Below are 19,438 nucleotides of genomic sequence, written 5' to 3' on the forward strand. Positions count from 1 at the left end.
TTCATATGTCTGCAAGATTTATTTAAATAAGTCATTTTGAAAAGAAACGAATACTCACCCAAAAATTAGCACAAATATAATAATAATAATAATAATAATAATAATAATAATAATATTAATAATAAAAGATTTATACCGCGCCAGTATCCTACTGTTCAAAGGCGCCTACAAAAACTTTAACATTAACACTTAAGACAGCTAATATTAATTATAAAAGGCTCTTCTAAAAAGAAAAGTTTTTAATCTACTTTTAAAAACAGACACAGACTGAGCATTTCTAATTTCACTTGGCAAAGCATTCCATAATGTTGGTGCTGCTACAGAGAAGGATCTTGCGCCATATGTTTTCAAGTTATAGGATTGAGAAACCAGAAGGTGCTTGGATGATGAGCGTAGTTGACGCGATGGGGTGTAAGATGTAAGCAAATCACAAATGTACGACGGTGCCAAGTTGTTAAGTGCCTTGTAGGTTATAAGTAAAATCTTAAAAATAATACGTTGATTAACGGGAAGCCAATGAAGATTGAAAAGAACAGGCGTAATGTGATCATGCTTTTTTGTAAGTGTGACGAGGCGCGCCGCGGCATTCTGGACGTGTTGTAGCTTTTTTATAGTGTAGGCTGGTAGGCCATACAAAAAGGAATTACAGTAATCAAAGGGAATTACAGTAATATCAGAGGTATACAAATGTTATTACAAAACCACCCCTTTCACAAACATATTCGTATGCGCAAATATATAATTTTGATGGTTTCAACTTAAATAGGTTTCTAGAATATTACTTATAAGTTTTCTGTGAAGAAAAACCATCTATGTACAGGCTTTCATAAATAATTTTCCATACAATTTTCCGACATTCTTTTTACAGTGTTCTTTTGTTAAAAAGAAAGCCCCTAACCTGTTTTAGAGCTTTTAGATATTTCACTACCTCTACAATTACACCTCGAGCATGCGTTAAAAGTTCTCATCCCAGCCTGAAAGGTCGTCTGGCGGTACATCCATATCCTTTGCATAATGGTCGAAATTTGTGTAGTCTGTGGAGCTTTTCACCTGATCAATATTTAAAATAACACTCTTTAAGCATACAGCATAGAGATTTGAACCAAGAGGTTGATCGCCGTCGAATTAGGTGAACCGTATGAATTTTTAAGGGTGCCTAGGGAGTGCCGATGACGTTTTGAATTCTTAACCCTCCACACCCAAAATCAGTTTGCTTATTCTCCATACTGCTCTCAATACATTTTCTAAGGTACTAATAAGGAGAATTTGCGTAACAGTCAAGAGAATCTTTAGTCGGTGATCATTTCTTGTATTCTCATGACCTTAGTGTTGGATTCAGGAGTGATTTTGTAAGGAGAAATTAGATGCTAGTCTCTCTAAGGGGTTAAAGGGCAGGGGGCGGCTCCAGGATTTTTTTGAGGAGGGGGTGTACCACTAAAAAATGGCGTAACTGACTGGTGACCGGACGTCAACAAATTGTAATAGCAGAATACCACTTGTATTAGAAAGCCGCAGGTCATCTCAAGGGGGGGGGGGTGCGCACCCCCAGCACCCTCCCCCTAGATCCGCCCCTGAAGGGGTAAGCCTGTATCGACCTGCTTCAGGTGTATTCGATCGTGCACTGTGTTGGTGGGAGCGAGGAACAGTTCGCTGAAAACGATTGTTATCTGTGACAAGGAATGTCATCATAAGATTAAGTAAATAGTTACGTTTGTCGGTGGAACGTCGTTAGTTTAGTTGGTGAAAACTGATTAGTAAGTTTTACGGTGATACACTCACTTCGCGTTTATCATATTTACAATTTAACAGACTAAATGCGACTTGATTCTTACAGTCAATAACAAGCCGCTCTATGTCATATCAAGTACCTTGGGTTTTATTGGAGGTTCAAGGGTCCGCTCCAACAGGCCTTGCCAGTGAAAACCTTGAAACCATCTGAAGAGAAAAATGTAATAACTGAGTTCAAGTTATAATAATATCAAAAACAAATTGAGGGAGAGAAGAAATACGGTACATCTAATGAAACAGGGTCCACTCTGGAAATGAATTGAAAAGCAGAATCCAGGAAGGAACTCCAGCAGTTGTCTGATTTGAGCGATCACAATTATGATTATAGAGAATCGAACGAAAAACGGTCCTGGTACCAAATCACCATGACAAAATTGGAGGAAAAAAATAGCCATCTGTCAAACATATTCCATGATAAATAAAGACACAACAGTTGACTTTCTTACACGACGAAATGTACCTACATAATATGCGAACGCAAATGAAGCGTTAGCTATCCTATTGGTGTGTAAATAAGCCAGGTGGGTTGCTCTTCACCAATCACTTTAGGAATTGCGCTTAAGCTTTAATCAAGTAGAAGAACGAAGGCAAGACCTGATTAAAAGAGTTTCTGTCGTAATGTTTAATATCAAAATTGCGCGCTGGGTCTGTATTATCGTTCATCAAACAAGGGTTTTCTCATCGTCTTTGTGTTGGTGATTCAGTAAATTCTCTGTACTGAGACTCAAGCAGATAAAAAAGAATGCACGTTACTTGTGTTTCTTGACGTCTGTGAGGCCATCTTTTTGGTATCCCAGTCTTTCTGAAGGACTCTCTTTGCAAAGTCTCCTGATGAGATTTTGAGGATTGCGTCCGATCTTTTTGGGAAACTCTACGACATCCATTCCTCGAAGAATGATGTTATATGTCTTCATAGGATCAGGGCCATAAAATGGTGGACTGTTGAAAGTCCAAACGTCGAGTATCATTCATTAAAAATAGTTAAATAATATAATCGTTGTTAAGGTTTTGCGCATGTAACTCTTGAGAAATCAAAAAATGTTTTAGTTAAAAGGGTCCTGAATTCGAGAAATTACACTCGTGTTCGGTTGTTTGAAATTTGAAATGAGTAATTATGGTGAGTGAGATATAATGATTAAATTAATGATTGAGCCAGAAATAAATAAAAGATTATCTCTGTTTACTTAGCAATTCGATGAAACAAAGAACTCTATCAAAAATCGAAACTGAACCAGCTAAATCTTTTTAGGAATTTATTAAGCTTGGCCTAACATTCGAACTCAGAACCTCCGGGTCGCGAGACCAACGCCCTAACTTCCCGGATGGGCTGGTTCCCGAATATAGAGAAAAGGCTAACCTTCCAGTCAGAAACTCAAATATTAGAATTCCCAGAGACCAACAGTCAGCTGACAAGTCATGGCCCTTAAATGAGAGAAAAAGAGTTATAAAAGCCAAGGACAGGGCAGCCACCAGAACAGACACAAAAACAGAAGGGCTGTTAGACAGATTTACGAGGAGATGAATCAATAGACGGCAAAACAGACTGATAGACAAGTACACAGGTACCGTACCAAGCGGTGAGATAGACAAACAGATAAACAGGTAATTAGGAGGCACGAAGTGAAACAGATCAATGAGCAGAAAATCGAAGGCTGGAGCAGATGTAAATCAAAACAATATCATCAATACTGTCTTTAAAACTCACCCTGTTGAGTATTATCTCTGGCGCTACATACTCAGGTGTACCACAAAACGTCCACGTCTTCCTCCCAAATCCAATTCGTTTGGCGAAACCAAAATCCACCTACACAAAAGCCAAGCGTTATTTATGTTATTTCTTTTCTGCTTTTAAAACTGCTTTATATGACTTAACAAATTATCGGCAGGCAGGCAAGGACGTTATTCACTTTATGTGGATAATTTTGAATTACTTTAAAAATTTTAGTGAGTTTATGATTGAAATTAAAGGCTACGGTAAACTGATGGCAAAAAGTGCACTCTGATCACACTCATTTTTCCTATAAACTTCAATTGAACCTTAGAGGAAAATAGCAAACGTTCTCTTGCTTTTGCGATTAAGCAAATTTTCCCGTCAAAAACGTAATTCTTGGCCTCTTTTACAACCAACGAGCGTTTAGCAGCCACTGCTATGGCCCAAAGTGCTATTTGTGGATTGTATATGTATTTTAATTCAACACAGTCAAGCAAGCAAACATAAAAGCAACTAAATGAAACTTTGAAAATGAAGAGTAGCAAAAACTCAACCTACCAGCTTCACGTATCCATCTTTGTCCAAAAGCAAATTTTCTGGCTTATAAAAACAATGGGAACACAAATTTTTTTTAATACGCCCACTGCACTGGAAAATAATTGCATAAGCTTCCTCTACGTATCAAACGGAATGAAAAAATTATAACTCCAGTGTCTTTGAGTTTTCGAAATAATTAATTCGATCGTTAAAAGTAATCTGAAATTGCGTTGGAATTACGTCTCTTTGCTCTGTGATTGGTCAAGAAAAGTGGCGCCATCCCCTTAGCAAGTCAGTTACCCAGGGGCAAAACGAGAACCAATCGTGACTTTGTCACCAACGCTTTTCCCGCGCTTCAAGGTCGTTCGGCTACTTGACTGTGATGTCTCATCCTGATTGGCTGTGGTGTTTACCTTGGTATTGATCTTAAGATACTCAATCGAAAAGCGCTCCAAAGAATCTACACAGGGTTGGCAGTTAGACACAGGGTAGGCAGTTTGTTACCTTTAAGTCTCTGTAAACAATTCCTCTGGAATGAAGGTACTCGAACGCCTCAACCACACAGGCAACAAAAAATCGAGCCGTAGAATCATCGAAAAACCCTCTGCATAAGAGAGATGTTCAAACTAATAAGGCTAATATAAAGAAATCTTATCGGAGAAAAAACTCCATCCCACAAATAAACACTGCACCTCACGCTGCAGCTAACGGAATAAATTATAAACCTTTTTCAGGGCTTTTAATTGGGCGTGAAGGCAACCAAAAATAAAACAACCTTAATCCAAATGGGACGCCTGGTTCGAAAACGGAAGCAGGGCCACAGCGAAGGAAGGCGAGTGCTTACATCACTTTGTCACCTTTTCTATCGCAATCTTTACTTCTCCACACAATCTTTTTCCTCGTCTTGTTTTCTCTTACCTGTCCCTCAATATAGTCCACAGCTCCCCGCCCAGACAAACTTCCAGCAGCATGTAGAGGTATTTTCGATCCTTGAATGTTCTGTACAACCTGAGAATGATAGGAAAGATTAAAAGTAATGATAGGAAAATTTAAAGGCAACTAAAAGAATAGTTTGCCATCATTAAGCCCGTAATTTACTATTCCCAGGGTCTCTCATCTTCCCACCCCCTGGAGGGGAGGGGGCGGGAAGATGAAATACCCTGGGAACGAAGTTGCATTTTCCAGAGGAAAATTTCAATTCAAGTCAACTGTTAGGTATTTCGCGTACAGTAAAACCGTTTTGTTCGGTTCCATCATAGTGCCTTACTTGCAAATGAAAGGAGACTTTGCCTGGAGCATGATTTTCTTTTCAGAGTAAATATGTTCTTGTTGTCGTGTATCCAAAATGTGTTTTTTCTTCAGGCACTTCAGAGCGTATGTTTGCTGGTTTTTTACATTTTGGACCTGAAATAGATGATAAGTGTAAAAAATTTCATCGTGATAAGCGACAGAGATTAAAAATTCCCTTCGTAATTCAGTTTCAAATGAAGAAAGAGTAAGTGAAGAGAAACTAAACCTGGGTGGTAGACCTTCCATCATTGAGAGAAAAAGGAGAATATTTCTGTGAACTATTTTCTTAGTCCTGGAGTGCTCTCACATCCAGCTCGCCTCGCCTCTGTAACATTGTCCTTACACGCAGATTTGTTCAATGAAATACCCCGGAGGCTTTCATTAGAGATTTACCACGAAACTGGCGAAAGACTTTCTTCGAAGAAGGAAGCAAGAATTAGAAGTGTCTGTTTTATAGAAATCCTCATCTCGTAAAACTTAACATCCACGCAAATAACTACCACATCAAAGTCATAAATTGCATTAAAAAATTAACTTTTTTTCCAAGGTGTCTCTTTCCCTTAAGGGAAAAGAAGAGACCCTGGAAACAACCATGTACAGCGAATAAAGGGCGTAAGTCGTTACCAATTCCACGCGTCCAAATCCTCCCATTCCAAGAGTAGCGATAACCTCCAATTCATCAAGTGCTAGATCTTCGAATTCCTTGGCAATCTTTTTCTCATCATAGTAACTTCCCTCGGGTTTATCGTTAGGAAAGGCCCTAAAAATAAAGCAAAGGTCAAAATTTTCGAAAGTCACTTTTCGGTTCAATTGCCAAGTATAAATTTCTGTCATGTTGTCGTCGCTAGATATCGTCTGTTATGATTTTTCGTCTTTTTTTAGCTAAGGTTATCAACCACCTGCGGATGGATGAACACTAAGAGACGAAAGATCCTAGACTCATCTCAAAATCTCGAACACGAAAGTTGAAGTCAATGTTATATGGCGTATAACTTTATTGACGTCTCAGGGAGGGGAACCTGTTGAGTGACTCATTAACACCAACACCAAAAATTAGCTGAATAGCGAGATAAAAGTACGAGTGTGAATAGCGAGGGATTTCGAGTCTGTATTACCCAGTGGTTAGAAGCACAAATGGAAAAAAATTGGCGCTACAAATGAATTCTCTCTCCCTCGCGCTTTTCGTTGTCCTTGGTGTATTTAAACTTAAAACACTATCTGCATAAATGGTACTCAGAGACACTAAAAATCAGCTTTTATCAGAAGGGTCCTCACCTCCTAGCCCCTCTTTCTTCGTCGCCATAATCCTTTTTTCTGAGCTCATCGAGGTTACCAATCACAGCCTTGAATGCGCTGAAAGATGTGATCAGACTGGGTACTAAGGACTTTCAAAGCAACAGCCTATTCAGTACTTACAACAACAATATCTACGCCAAAATTCATTTCATTTTACACTTGTGTGGTTTAGCACTATTCACAAAAAAAATAAATGAATAAATAAAATGACGACTGACGTTCTTTCGACAACAAGACATTCCACACCGGGTGATTCAGCGATGACATTGGCTGTTCTGCGGTCTTCACTAAAATAGGAAATAATAAAAGGTACATTACGCAGATCAGGTTGGCAGATTGTAAATCAAGGCAACTTATGACAGTATTGTTGTTCTGCTGGACCAATTGATAAAAAAAATTATTTCCAGTGTGAAACTATTCGTATTTTAATAAAACTTTTTCCTTTGAGCCCTCTCCTTCCACTACCCCCTGCCCACCCCCATAATTTCTCTCTTCAGGTGACTTAAAAACCCTTTTTTTTTTCATTGGAATCGTGGAGGAAACCGCGTTTAAATACCACCAGAGCCGAGCAAGTGGTCGAAATCGCCACCAATGATGCAATTAGAGTTGCATCAAGCCAACTCTGCGTAATGGCAGGAAAATTATTCCTTTGGTAGGTAGATTACTGAGTGTGATGTAAGATAGGGTGTGCTAAGTATGCTGGGCATGTGACCCATATTCTACCATCAGTACATGTAGGAAACAAGCTTAACAAACTGAGGTATCAATAAAGGAGACCTCTGAAGGTTGCCTCCGCCATGACAATGTATCAGGGTTATTTTAAAACAGCTCAAAAGAGAAATGGTGCAATCTGCTTCTTGAAAGAAAAAGAGGGAGAAAACTCGTAAGCTTAAGTCTTTATAAATGTTTTAAAATTTACCTCAAGAGAGCTTTCTCGCCAAAGTAATCGCCCTTTTGAAGTCGCCTGACTTCCTGAGGCTCGTCTTGTCCAGCAACCCTTTGGGTGACGATCACCTGATAAAACACACTAAGTTATGTCATGTAACAAGTTTTTTGTTTCAATAATATCATTATATTCAGCTTTATTAAGTTTCTTTTTACCAACTTAGGACACTGTAAATGCATGGAAAATAGCGTAAATAGATAAGGCACCCAGTTGGGTATTTCCAAAGCGAAGTTCCCGAGGGCCTTCCAGGGGAGCCGAAAGAAGAGTGAGCTTGGGAACGAGGTTGATGACAAACCTAATTGAATAGCAGGGTGGAAGATTTCAGCCTACGGATTTAATTATACCGCCCATCAAATCCACTCGGGCACGCTGCACCCACGCAAGACATCGTACATTCGGTCATTCGCGGGCATTTTCCAGTTCTAAAATATCCGTCTATGATCCTACAACCATCCAGATCCCAAGCATCTAAGATGCGGTAAGAAGTAGCTTCTTAAGGAAGTCGACTGCACCGCATGTTGTGAGTGTCCCTTACCGAGCCCTTAGTAATGATATAAAATGTGTCTCCCCTTTCTCCCTCGCGGATAATGAAGTCTTCTCCATGGTAATAGTCCTATAGAAATAAAAAAAGTAAAAATTTAGAAATTTAATCACAATGTCTACCATAACCCGCAAGAAGAGTTTGCGAAGGCGTCGTTTTGATTTTTTCTTTTCTTCTTCTCTTTCACAAATTCAAATGTACGTATGGATGAAATATTATATCGTAAATCGACTTGTCGTTTAAACTGAGTTCAAAGAGCTATGATGTATGCTATCTTACCTCTTCTAAAACATCACCAAGTTTGGCAAATTCCTGATTGGACAAGTTCTTCAAAAGAGGAACGCTTTCGGAGAGAAACATCAAAGATCAGGTTGAAAGGTTTATTGTTTATTCTTACTGAAAGGACATTCATTTCCTTCTCGTGTGAATTAGGAGAAAATTTAATAATCAAGTATAGAAGTTAAAATAAAGTTATACTTAATATGTTGGAGAAATCGGTAAGGCTAGTATTTAGAAAAGTCACGCCAGAAATGGGAGCGAAATCGCTTTTATCCTGAGATCTGACAGTATCTACCATTTAAGAAAATCAGTAACTCATTTCTAACTGACAGAAAATGATGTAAAAACGATGAACATTAGATAAAAATCCTGACTGGAAATTAAGGTCTTTGTTTTTCTTACCTTTTAAGGAACGCGATATGCTCAGCTTGTCTCATCATTCCCGTTCTCATCATAATCGTCTGAAAAACACGACGGTCGATGATCCATAGTTTGGCGTTTCCTAAAGCTGTTGTGTAGTAAGATTTACCAACACTTGGTTAATGGATACTTCGCGAACTGAATGCATTTTCATAGGGTGAACTGACGTAAATTTAGCAGTTTCACGGACCCCTCCAATAGTGAAGCTTCAGGCCAAGCTCGGAAAATTGCAAATGAATAAAGGCTGATAGTTTCGAAAGAAACTGTTTAGGGCTGCGTCGGTGGGAGTAACGAAATAATTTGGATATATCAACAAAGTTGAAATGGTAAATTGGCCACCGTAATGATTACAAAAGCTGACGTTTCGAGCGTTAGCCCTTCATTCGCTCCGACGAAGGGCTAACGCTCGAAACGTCAGCTTTTGTAATCATTACGGTGGCCAATTTACCATTTCAACTTTATTGATATATCCAAATTCTTTCGGAAAATTGCACTTTACTCATCTCGATCACCCTTACGAAAACCATCTCTATGAATTTTTGTTTAATTGAGACTGAACACTCAAGAAAAAAATTTTTTTTTTTTTTATGTTTACCTTTTACAGAGGCAGTTCGTTTACAGTTGTACAAGATGGCCAGCTCGCCGAACACAGTTCCTCCATTCATTTCACCTAAAACTTCCCCATCCTTGGTTACTTCAAGGCGGCCCTCTATAGAAATAAGGATTACTCTGAAGACGATTTTCTGACTATTTTAATGTCCACCGATTTCAGTGGACAATCCCCATCAAAGAACAAGTTCTCTTTGACAGAGGCGATTATAGCGATGACAGAGCGGGAGAGGAAGGGGAATTAACAGGAAAACTTAATAATTTTTTCAATTTTGACGGTAAAAAGTAGTCGGATTTCACGAAAGCAAAGGGCTCATTAGCTACACATATTAACGACTTACATTTTGAAGGGGTTTAAGAGTGATCCAACAGATTATTAATTTATCCTCTTGAAATTGAACGGTTTTTTCAGTACTAGTACTGTTTTACTGATAAGTATACCGCGACGTTTCGACTGCTATAAAGTTCTGGTATCTGGAAGTTTCGCCCCATTGAAAGTTCGCCCCCTTTCACCTTTGCGAGTTCAGTCGCCAACTAAACTAAGAAAAAAAATTGTCCCAACCTACACCAGTTCGCCCCCAAATCTTTGAACCTGTTTCCTTGCGGCAGAAAGTGTTCCTTATCTACGTCTTACGATCAGATCAAATGATCAAGCGCCCCTTTATATGTCGTATGTTCGTGTGCATTTATTAGTACGTGTTGATGCGCTGTTCCTATTTTTCAGTTTCATTTGGTAGTTCAAGCCCTCGATTATTCATGTGTTTAATCCATATTTCGCTGATGTTATAACTTGAACCTGACTGACCCTAAGACAAATTAAAGGTATTTTCCGTTATGATCCAGTTCCAGATATCGTAACTCACCTGCGATAACAAACAAAGCCTGCCCAGTATCTCCCTCCTTGACAATCATATCACTTTTGCTGTAGTTCTTGGGGTACATACAGTCCACTATCTCACGAACTTGAGCCGATTCTAGGTTCTTCAAGAAATCATTTTCATTGATCGCACCTTTGATGAGTTGCTTAGACCTTAAATCAATAAGAGAAAGACGAATATAGCGCTAGACACAAAAAAAATACCATTATAATAACACTTAGCAATCTTAGCACTACCAGAGATATCTAAAATTAGTTTGTTTATTACCAAAACGATTAACGATTTGACCCTGGCCGATCGACCACGTGATTTTTTTGCATTCGGTAAAACAAACTTGAACTGTTTGGAGACTGAAAAATATCAGCAATATCGAACAAGAATAGAGGAGATTTAGTGAAATTTCAAAATGACGAACATGGTGATAATAATTTTGGCTAAACTCACAAACTACGATTTCGCCCCGTTCGTACGGCGCCCGAGGTGCCAGGCTACCAGCCCTATTAGCCCAGCGGGAGAGAAAGACGTAGGAAACTTTTGTAACAGGGGAGACAAAAAAATCTTTTGTAGAGCAAGACGTCGCTTATTTTTTTCAAAATAAAACTGTGCTCTAACGAAGAAATATCTTAACAAAATTATAAACCCAATCTTTATTCTTTGTGAAGGAACATTTAGAGTATAGACATAAAATGTTTTCAGCGAAAAAAAAAAAACTTCCGATGAAAAAGATAAAAAGGGATTGAGGTATTGATATTGTGGAACTATGACTGTGTTAAATAAGGACGCAGTACCTAGGTATCTTCAAAAATAACATAAATAACAAGTCACTTTAAAATCTAACTTGTAATCTTCACATAGGAGGATACAAAAAGTTGCGAACGTTGTCCTAAGACCATCACCATAGCTAAAATAAAACGTTTCCAATCAAGTGCCTTTAAAATTTTCAGGACAAATTTGTCATTTACCAAGAGTCAACTGGTGAACTAATCCAATAGGCATGCCAAATTCACGACGTATTAAAACAAGGTAGAAAATAATTGGACTCGTAATGAGGCTGTAATGATAAGTTCTCTTTTTACATTTGTAATTATTACGGCGAACTATGGCGGTAGTTCCTGTGAAGCATTTAGACTAAAGGGGAAGATCGAAGAAAACTAAAATCAATGCAAAATTTTACGGTTCCCATCTTGTTTCTGCAAGTAGCTAAGGATTTTTTGAAAAATTCTTGACAGCATTAAGCGCATAGTTAGATCACTAAGGAAAAAGATCAAATAAACCCTCGGCATTTACCGATAAAGTAACATTCAGGGACGTTATGAAATTACATCGAGAGCAACAACAAGACGAATATTACCCGAAAGTAAACACATCCGAGGACAGGATATCCGAATGTTAAAATAAAACAGACTATTCGGAAACATGTTGATTTAAGCAAAACCAGGTGAATGATGTAAAACACAGCCATGTTCTATCGAATTTGACAGGACACCTCTCTGTTTGGTTCTCGTCGATGTGCATTACCTTCGATGAATCCTCGACAATTAAAAAACATTTCACCGTTTGCTGTTACCTTTCAGAATTTCCTTTTAAATTCTAGCCCAAGAAAGTGGGAAAAGCAAACACTTAAATCAAATAAATTGCTCTGGATGATTAATAAACCGACAACAACAGCAACACTCACCGAAAGTCCTTAGGATGGCGTTCTAGTTCTTTCTTTGTATCCTCCTCCGCCTTTGAACTGCTCTCTCCACTCACGGCCATTCTCTTCTCCTTTCGATTGAATCTCATTGCTTGTCGCTGTTTGGAATTTCCACCCGTAATGCTGTCTTCCTGAATAGTAGACAGAATACTTTTCTTGGATATAGTTTGCTGAATGACACATTTCAATTCGTGAATTTCTTTCCGCAGCTTGGCCAACTCGGCATCCTTCTCTTCAATTATGCGTTGCCGATGTTGTAACTCGGCGTCTTTCCGCTGCAAGAAGTCATCTTTTTCTTTCAGTTCTCGTTTAAGTTGAGTTGTTGAGTTGGTCTTTGTGGCAGCACTCTGTTGTAATTTCCCGTTTTGCTCGTTCGCACCGCTGTAAGATTGGTTCAAACTCGCTGCGCTCCCCATAGTTTATCTTCACGATTCCCTGCGTTCAGTTTCCCTAACCCAACCCAAGGCATTCTTTGCTCAAAATTCGGCATGTTTGAGTTTACTGCCCGTCTTCATTCTGAACGTTTTCCGTTCCCCTGCTCCAATGAATTCCTCGCAGTTGTTATGTAAATGAGAAATTCGCGTAATCATAGATAAGACTGACAGGTGAACAGGAAAGCTTTCTTACTACGAGTGTGAACTGTTAATAAACACTGACCTAGGACTCTAATTGATTTGAGCAAGCTGCCATTGTTTTCTCGTTTCTCACTGTACACACTAAAAAACAATCAGTAGAAAACAGGGCGGAAAAACAAATAAGCGCTTTAGTTACAGTTCTTTTATTTGTCCACACTATTGGCAAAGCCGGAAAAGAAAATTGGCAGTGCTGTCGATACTAAGTAACCAGACGCAGTTTAATGATCGGTGCACAGAACAAGTTTCATAAAATGTGCGTGCAATGAATAGACAACTCTTTAATTATACTTCAATTTTTCATTTACGGTTTTTGCTTTTAATTATAAGTGATTTGTGTCTGAAAGAAAATGTAAAGCTGCTGCTCTCTACCTTGACCGCAATAAATGAGCAGTCAGTAATGGCCAGAGAGCGGATCATGTGTCCTAACGGCACCCGTGGTCGAGTGTTGATCGATGCCAGTGATCGACACTCGACCGACAAATTGACCGAGTGTAGTTGACACTCAAACGACCTGTCGATCGACACTCGGCCGACATGTCAGTCGACAGTCAGTCGATAGTCGGTGAATGGAATCTTACCTTTCGCGGACACTCCATCGAGTGTCGATCGATACTAGCGGTGATCACTCGGTCGACATATCGATCGCGCTACAGTAATGGTCGGCTGTCGGAAACATGTCGGTCGTCTGTCGATGAAATATCGGGCGTCTGTCGATGAAATATCGGGCGTCTGTCGATGATATATCGGGCGTCTGTCGATGAAATATCGGGCGTCTGTCGATGATATATCGGGCGTCTGTCGATGAAATATCGGTCGTCTGTCGATGAAATATCGGGCGTCTGTCGATGATATATCGGGCGTCTGTCGATGAAATATCGGTCGTCTGTCGATGAAATATCGGTCGTCTGTCGATGATATATCGGGCGTCTGTCGATGATATATCGGGCGTCTGTCGATGATATATCGGGCGTCTGTCGATGATATATCGGGCGTCTGTCGATGATATATCGGTGTAGTAAATGATTTGAGTCTCAGTAGATCCCTCCTTAAAAGGCGGCTATCTTGTCTAATATGCCGTAAGCTAGTTAGTGCTAGGTCGAGTGAGCTATTACTCACATTTCCTGCAAGAGCAAAAGTTACTTTGAACAGGGTGGTACAGGGGTTATTCGAGACGCCTGATTTGAGGGGGAAAAAGTTCATGATTCGTGTCGAGAAACGGGCCCCACCTGGGGCCCGTTTCTCGAAACTCCCGAAACTTTATGGGTCTAGTTCGGATGCTGTAATTTCCTACGTATCTCAAAGACGAAGATGTTTCCAGGAATGAAATTTTGCAACAAGTCTGCCCTTTCGTGTCTTGAAATCATAGTAAAAGGCCAGCTTTTTAGAATAAGTGGATCACAGTTTTTGAACTTGCTTTCCGAGCCCGGAAAGCTAACGGGACTTTCGAGAACGATCTGTGAACTTCTTGTTTTGCGAAATGGGATTCGTGAATCATGAGTAAATTTTCGTGAAAACTGAGAATCTAATAGTAACTCATGACCAATAAACTGTTTTTATATAAGTACTGAGATTTATTACCTAAATGAATGTGATGAAATAATCGCCGTTCAGTTTTAAGTCACAGCCAATAAGCGACGCGAACGATGAAATTTCAGAGTGAAAAACATGTATATGGTTCGCGGCGTCTGATTGGACGGACGATGATTAGTAATCGTACCTTCGGGGAAACTACGTAATTCTCGGCGCGAAAACTAGCAAGCTGCTTTCAGTTTCAATTTAAGCCGGAAAGATTTGTGGATGCCGTTTCGGTTGAACGAAACCAAAAATAGAATTAGAAAAGTTGAAGAAATTCCCTTAGTGAAACTGAATGGGTACATAGGTGTTTTTCATTTCAGCCAGAAGGAAAGACTATGATCATGTATGCTATCACGAAAGTGCGATATGATCAAATTTGAAAATATGGCATCCGCGCGGCCGACCCTCAAAATTTTCAGGTCGGATATTTCGTTCATTTGGGATCGAGTTAGAGTTCGATTAAAAAACAGTTAGATCGAGTTAGACCTTGTGGAACTCACAATGTAAAGTTAGAATGCTATAGAATACTCTGCTTGGAAAAGAATGGATATCAAGGTCTTAAAGGTGACAGAATAAGCTCTCGAGTCAACGACACTACGATTCTTCTCTGAGGCGATGCGAATTATGGACGTAAAGTGAAAACCGAACTTTTAGACTTCAAGCAGGGCCTAGTGACAATTTGACGATTCGATGACCCGGTAAATATTATGTTCGAGTAACAATGTGTTCAAAAAGTATTGTTTAATAGAAGATTTTGCGTCAAATTGAAGTTCTTTCAGAATTTTCAACATAACGCTGCGCAATTTCTGGCCTTGAAGGCAAGTAAACAACTACCCTGCGAGCAGAGCCTTTTCTTTTCTTCTTCTTTTCTTCTTTTAACCCCCAAAGGGAAAATGCTTTGCCGACATCCTGTTGTTGTTTTGAAATGCCGAAAGCCCAAAACTCCGGGCTACTCAAGCCGGTTTTTCCTCTAGTCAAACCAATTTTTGGTGCGCACGCGTTTGTTTTTCATGGAAACAGATGACCAAATCTGCGTCCGCAAACGCAATATGGCATCGATGACGGGTTAAAAAGGCTCTTCTCGCAGGGTAGTAAACAACGATCTAACCATGATGAATTTTACCGCGTGTGCTTTGTACATGTAAGAAATTCGTACGTTTTTTGCCTATAACAGCAAATCAAAAACTGTTTTGAATAAATCTGTCGTCCCGAAATATTTCATGGCCATTTTAGTCTTGCTTCCATGGAACTTGAGATCTCTTCACTCACGGACAAATTCACATATTCCATTTTGAAATATATCCACATGCCCATTTGCACACATGCCAAATTTTTAGCGATTCTTATCTTTCATCTTGATTTTTGAGTTAAAACTTAATATGCACTTATCGCTTTTTTTGTCGGAAATAAGTTCTTTAATGTTAGTCTTCTTTCGCTGGAGCTTGTTTTTTGGAAAAGATGATATTTAAAAATTTACTGCGCATTGTGTTTGCTTTCTTGGTTTCTCCAAAATTTTGACTTTTCACAAGCACGTGTTACACGTAAGTGTCAATGGATTTAATCTATACTGAATGAATTTTTGGCTAAGAAATTTTAATATACGTCAAGAAATTTTATTGGGAGCTCCGCTTTTATAAACTTGGCTAAATCTATATATTGTATATATATATATATATATATATATATATATATATATATATATATATATATTTATTACACGACTCGGGCAGTCAGAGGGCCAATAACTAAAATCAACCAATCAAAATGCTCTATTGCCGGTCAATATTCTCTCAGTATTGGACCGGGCACTGTCCCGAATGGTCCCGAATGATACCGCACTTGTGTCCCTTTGAACTTCAGTCGTATAATAAATCTCTTATTAACCAAGCTTATTCGGGACCGTACCGGAAGAATATCGGCCCTCGGTCTTTTTTGTACGGACCTCGCTGCGCTCGGTCCGTACTGTCAAGACCTCGGGCGGATATTCTCCCAGTATGGCCCTCGCACTTGGTTAATAAGATATATATATCAATTGCCAAGTTTGGAGCGAAGGCTATATTCATAAAGAACAATAATTGCTATGGCTTTATTCAGCCGGGCTGTCATTCAAGGCTGGAGTTTTTTCATTACTTTAACACAGTTAACTGATCAGTGATCAAAGCTCGCAGTAGAGGAATCTCGCTCAACTACCGCCGAATCGTTGAGACTGAGGCCTTCAGTGGATGTCACTGTGGATTTGAACTGGACTATACAAAGGACAGGTTGGGATGATAAGTCATGTTAGACATATATCCCGGACAAATTAAGTATGTAACATTGAGTGCGTGCATTATCGTAATTATCCTGGATAGATCTCCTAAAATTTTAACTAATATACTAGGCGATTAAGAGAAGTTCAGCTCATATAAAAATTGGAGTCAAGTTGAAAACTTTATCTATGTTTCTATCATTTCCTCAGAACGGGCACCTCAGGCGTTCTTGTTTTCTAAAGAGATTACAAAGGACAGGTTGGATAAGTCCTGTCAGACATACATCCCGAACAAATTAAGTATGTAACATTGAGCGCATTATCATAATTATCTCAGATAGAGCTCCTAAAATTTTAACTGATATACTAAGCGACTGAGAGCAGTTCAGCTCATTTAAAAAGGGATTGAAAACTATAACTATGTTTCTTCAATTCCTCAGAACGGGCATCTTACACGTTCTTGTTTTCTAAAGAATTACAAAGAACAGGTTGGATAAGTCCTGTAAGACATACATCCCGGGGCTAGTGGCAGTTCCTAGATCCTTAGTTTCTCTTTATCAATTAAACGCCTAAAGAGTTTAATTTCTTTGTTACTTTCCGGTGTAAAAGCCTTTTGTAGGAAAGAAAGGAAGAAGTCTGCCTTCTTCCTTGAATCGATTGGACTGCGCCCTGTACTCTGACAGGGTAGCTCGGCAACGTAGCTCGATGTCTTTGACCGACGGCTTTCCACAACGCTCCCTCTCCGCGTAGACAATCATGTTGAACTTATCTCTGTCCAAGATTTTTAGCTCACAAATTCCGATGAATCCTCTCAACGTATTTCTGGCCACTCCATATTTCTCCATGGCCTTGGCAAGGGAACACTTTCTCTGTTTCATTATCTTCAGGACTCCTTCATAACGGGCGTGAATTCCTCCCAGATCCAGGCCTGTCACTCACTATAAGGCGTAAAAGTAAGTGACAATGAAATTGTTAATCTAGTTAAGTTCGGGTCAATAACTTTCATTTATGTTATATACTTCGATATCGCCCATATACCCGCGTACCCTGTTATTTCAAGAGCGTATTTTTGAGCGGTGGCGGTAAAGATCGATTAGCCACTAAGTCCAGAAAGTGTAAGGGAGGTGGTAAAAGGAGGTGGTCGGGCGTGGGATTATAACAAGAAATCAAAAACTGTCATACCTTTCCCGTACTTTTTCTTCAATTTTCCATCGAAGTCTTGTCCATCTTCTCGGTGATCTCTTTCGCTGTCTTCATTGGAATCGCTTTTTCCTTCCTCGCCATAGGAGTGTTCCTCCTCTTCAACTTCCACTGGTTCCTCCACACCATTGTCCTAGCCATCTTCACTCCCCTCTGACGAGCTGTCTGTTTCACGTGTTTTTCTAGTTACACTCCTTTCTCAATTTCTTCAAGAAGAAGAAATGGTCAAATATGACCAAGACAGGCTTTTTTGTAACTTTCGGTATTTTCCGTTCCAAAGAGAACTGCTCCTTCTAGCAGTGTCGATAGATTTTCGCTACCTGATCAAAGTCAAACGCTAAAAAAAAAAAAAAAAAAAATTGGAAAGATCTATTAGATAAAATCACGAAATTACTCGGAAGAGGAGACAGACTTGGCAGATCTAACAACCATTTGGAGCAGAAGGAGATCACTGCGGCCACCTCGGCAGATGGAAGACTTCGTTTGGATGTACTTGGATTTGCCAATCGATAAATAAGAATATCGGAAATATGCCTGGGACGTTTGGTCAAGTCCTTCATATCCTATTTTCGTATTTTAATTGGATGATCCCAACAAACGCCGGACTGGTTGCTGGAAACGCGTATCTAATCACTATCCAACTTCATCAGAACACGGGACAATTCAGAACTACAAATTAGAACTTTTAAGACCGTCGTCACTGAAAACGGAAGTCAGAAACAAATGTGACGTGAAAATGAACCGAATGGTAAAACTCTCAAACAAAAGAGATAAACAGGAAGTCAAAACTTTATTAAACTGAGACCATATGACGGTGTTAATCTTGGGCAAATTGTTTAGAAACAATGGAAATGCCTAAGGACTGCGTTTTGAGTCTCCAAATTTGCAGGGAACGAGAACAAGACTGAAAAAGGCGGGAGTGGGGAAATAAAGGATAAAGGTGCGGGAAGCGGGAGAGCAGGGTGCGGGAGGCTGGAGAGCAGGGCATGGGAAGCGGGAGAGCAGGGTACGGGAAGCTGGATAGCAGGGTGGGGGAAGGGGGAGAGCAAGGTGCGGGAAGCGGGAGAGCAGGGCACGGGAAGCGAGAGAGTAGGGCGGGAAGCTGGAGAGCAGGGTGCGGGAAGCGGGAGAGCAGGGCACGGGAAGCGAGAGAGTAGGGCGGGAAGCTGGAGAGCAGGGTGCGGGAAGCGGGAGAGCAGGGTGCGGGAAGCGGGAGAGCAGGGTGCGGGAAGCGGGATAGCAGGGTGCGGGAAGCTGGAGGTTCTGACCCCCTTTTCCCCCCCTCCCCTAAGTCACTAAATACCTACTCGCTTTACAGATTTTATATTCAACAATTACATTATGAGCTCGAGATTTCTATCGCGCGATAGCTGATCAGCGCGCGGCCCGAATCAGCTATCGCGCATAGAAACCGAGAGCGAATAATCTGACTGTTTTAGTATAAAATAGTCGTTCAAAACTAAAACAAGTAAGGGATACAATAATTAAATATTAAGATAAAATGGTATAAAGTTTGAAAACTAGTAAAAGTCAGCCGAGCGTCGGTAAAGTATCGGCCGAGAGTCGACAGTCTATCAGCCGAGAGTCGACAGTCTATCGGCCGAGAGTCGACAGTCTATCAGCCGAGAGTCGACAGTCTATCGGCCGAGAGTCGACAGTCTATCAGCCGAGAGTCGACAGTCTATCGGCCGAGAGTCGACAGTCTATCGGCCGAGAGTCGACAGTCTATCGGCCGAGAGTCGACAGTCTATCAGCCGAGAGTCGACAGTCTATCGGCCGAGAGTCGACA

At 40.1% G+C, this 19,438-nt stretch overlaps 1 protein-coding gene across 1 annotated transcript; it reads right to left on the reverse strand.

The window, feature by feature from the left end:
* Positions 1 to 721: 721 nt before the first annotated feature.
* On the reverse strand, positions 722 to 12,535 carry LOC111344883 (cGMP-dependent protein kinase 1). The gene is made up of 19 exons (XM_022952150.2): positions 11,974 to 12,535; positions 10,281 to 10,447; positions 9,404 to 9,517; positions 8,791 to 8,896; positions 8,389 to 8,452; positions 8,104 to 8,181; positions 7,542 to 7,636; positions 6,841 to 6,909; positions 6,602 to 6,679; positions 5,951 to 6,086; positions 5,304 to 5,440; positions 4,955 to 5,044; positions 4,541 to 4,640; positions 4,058 to 4,099; positions 3,494 to 3,592; positions 3,146 to 3,210; positions 2,542 to 2,727; positions 1,869 to 1,935; positions 722 to 1,050 (listed from the first exon to the last, which is right to left on the reverse strand). Exons 1-19 carry the CDS (start codon positions 12,405 to 12,407, stop codon positions 955 to 957), a joined length of 2,223 nt encoding a protein of 740 aa, XP_022807885.2. The 5' UTR covers positions 12,408 to 12,535; the 3' UTR covers positions 722 to 954.
* Positions 12,536 to 19,438: the final 6,903 nt, after the last annotated feature.

This window comes from Stylophora pistillata, chromosome 1, assembly GCF_964205215.1.
Source record: "Stylophora pistillata chromosome 1, jaStyPist1.2, whole genome shotgun sequence".
In the NCBI taxonomy this organism is placed as follows: Eukaryota; Metazoa; Cnidaria; class Anthozoa; order Scleractinia; family Pocilloporidae; genus Stylophora; species Stylophora pistillata.

What these genes read in the sequence shown, in the direction of transcription:
- LOC111344883 (XM_022952150.2), bottom strand. Translation starts at nt 12,407, where the DNA reads ATGGGGAGCGCAGCGAGTTTGAACCAATCTTACAGCGGTGCGAACGAG. An exon ending in GGCGAGAAAGCTCTCTTGAG is followed by an intron (nt 6,910 to 7,541) that starts GTAAATTTTAAA and finishes TTCCTATTTTAG; the next exon opens with TGAAGACCGCAGAACAGCCA. An exon ending in AACCTCCAATAAAACCCAAG is followed by an intron (nt 1,051 to 1,868) that starts GTACTTGATATG and finishes AATATTGATCAG; the next exon opens with GTGAAAAGCTCCACAGACTA.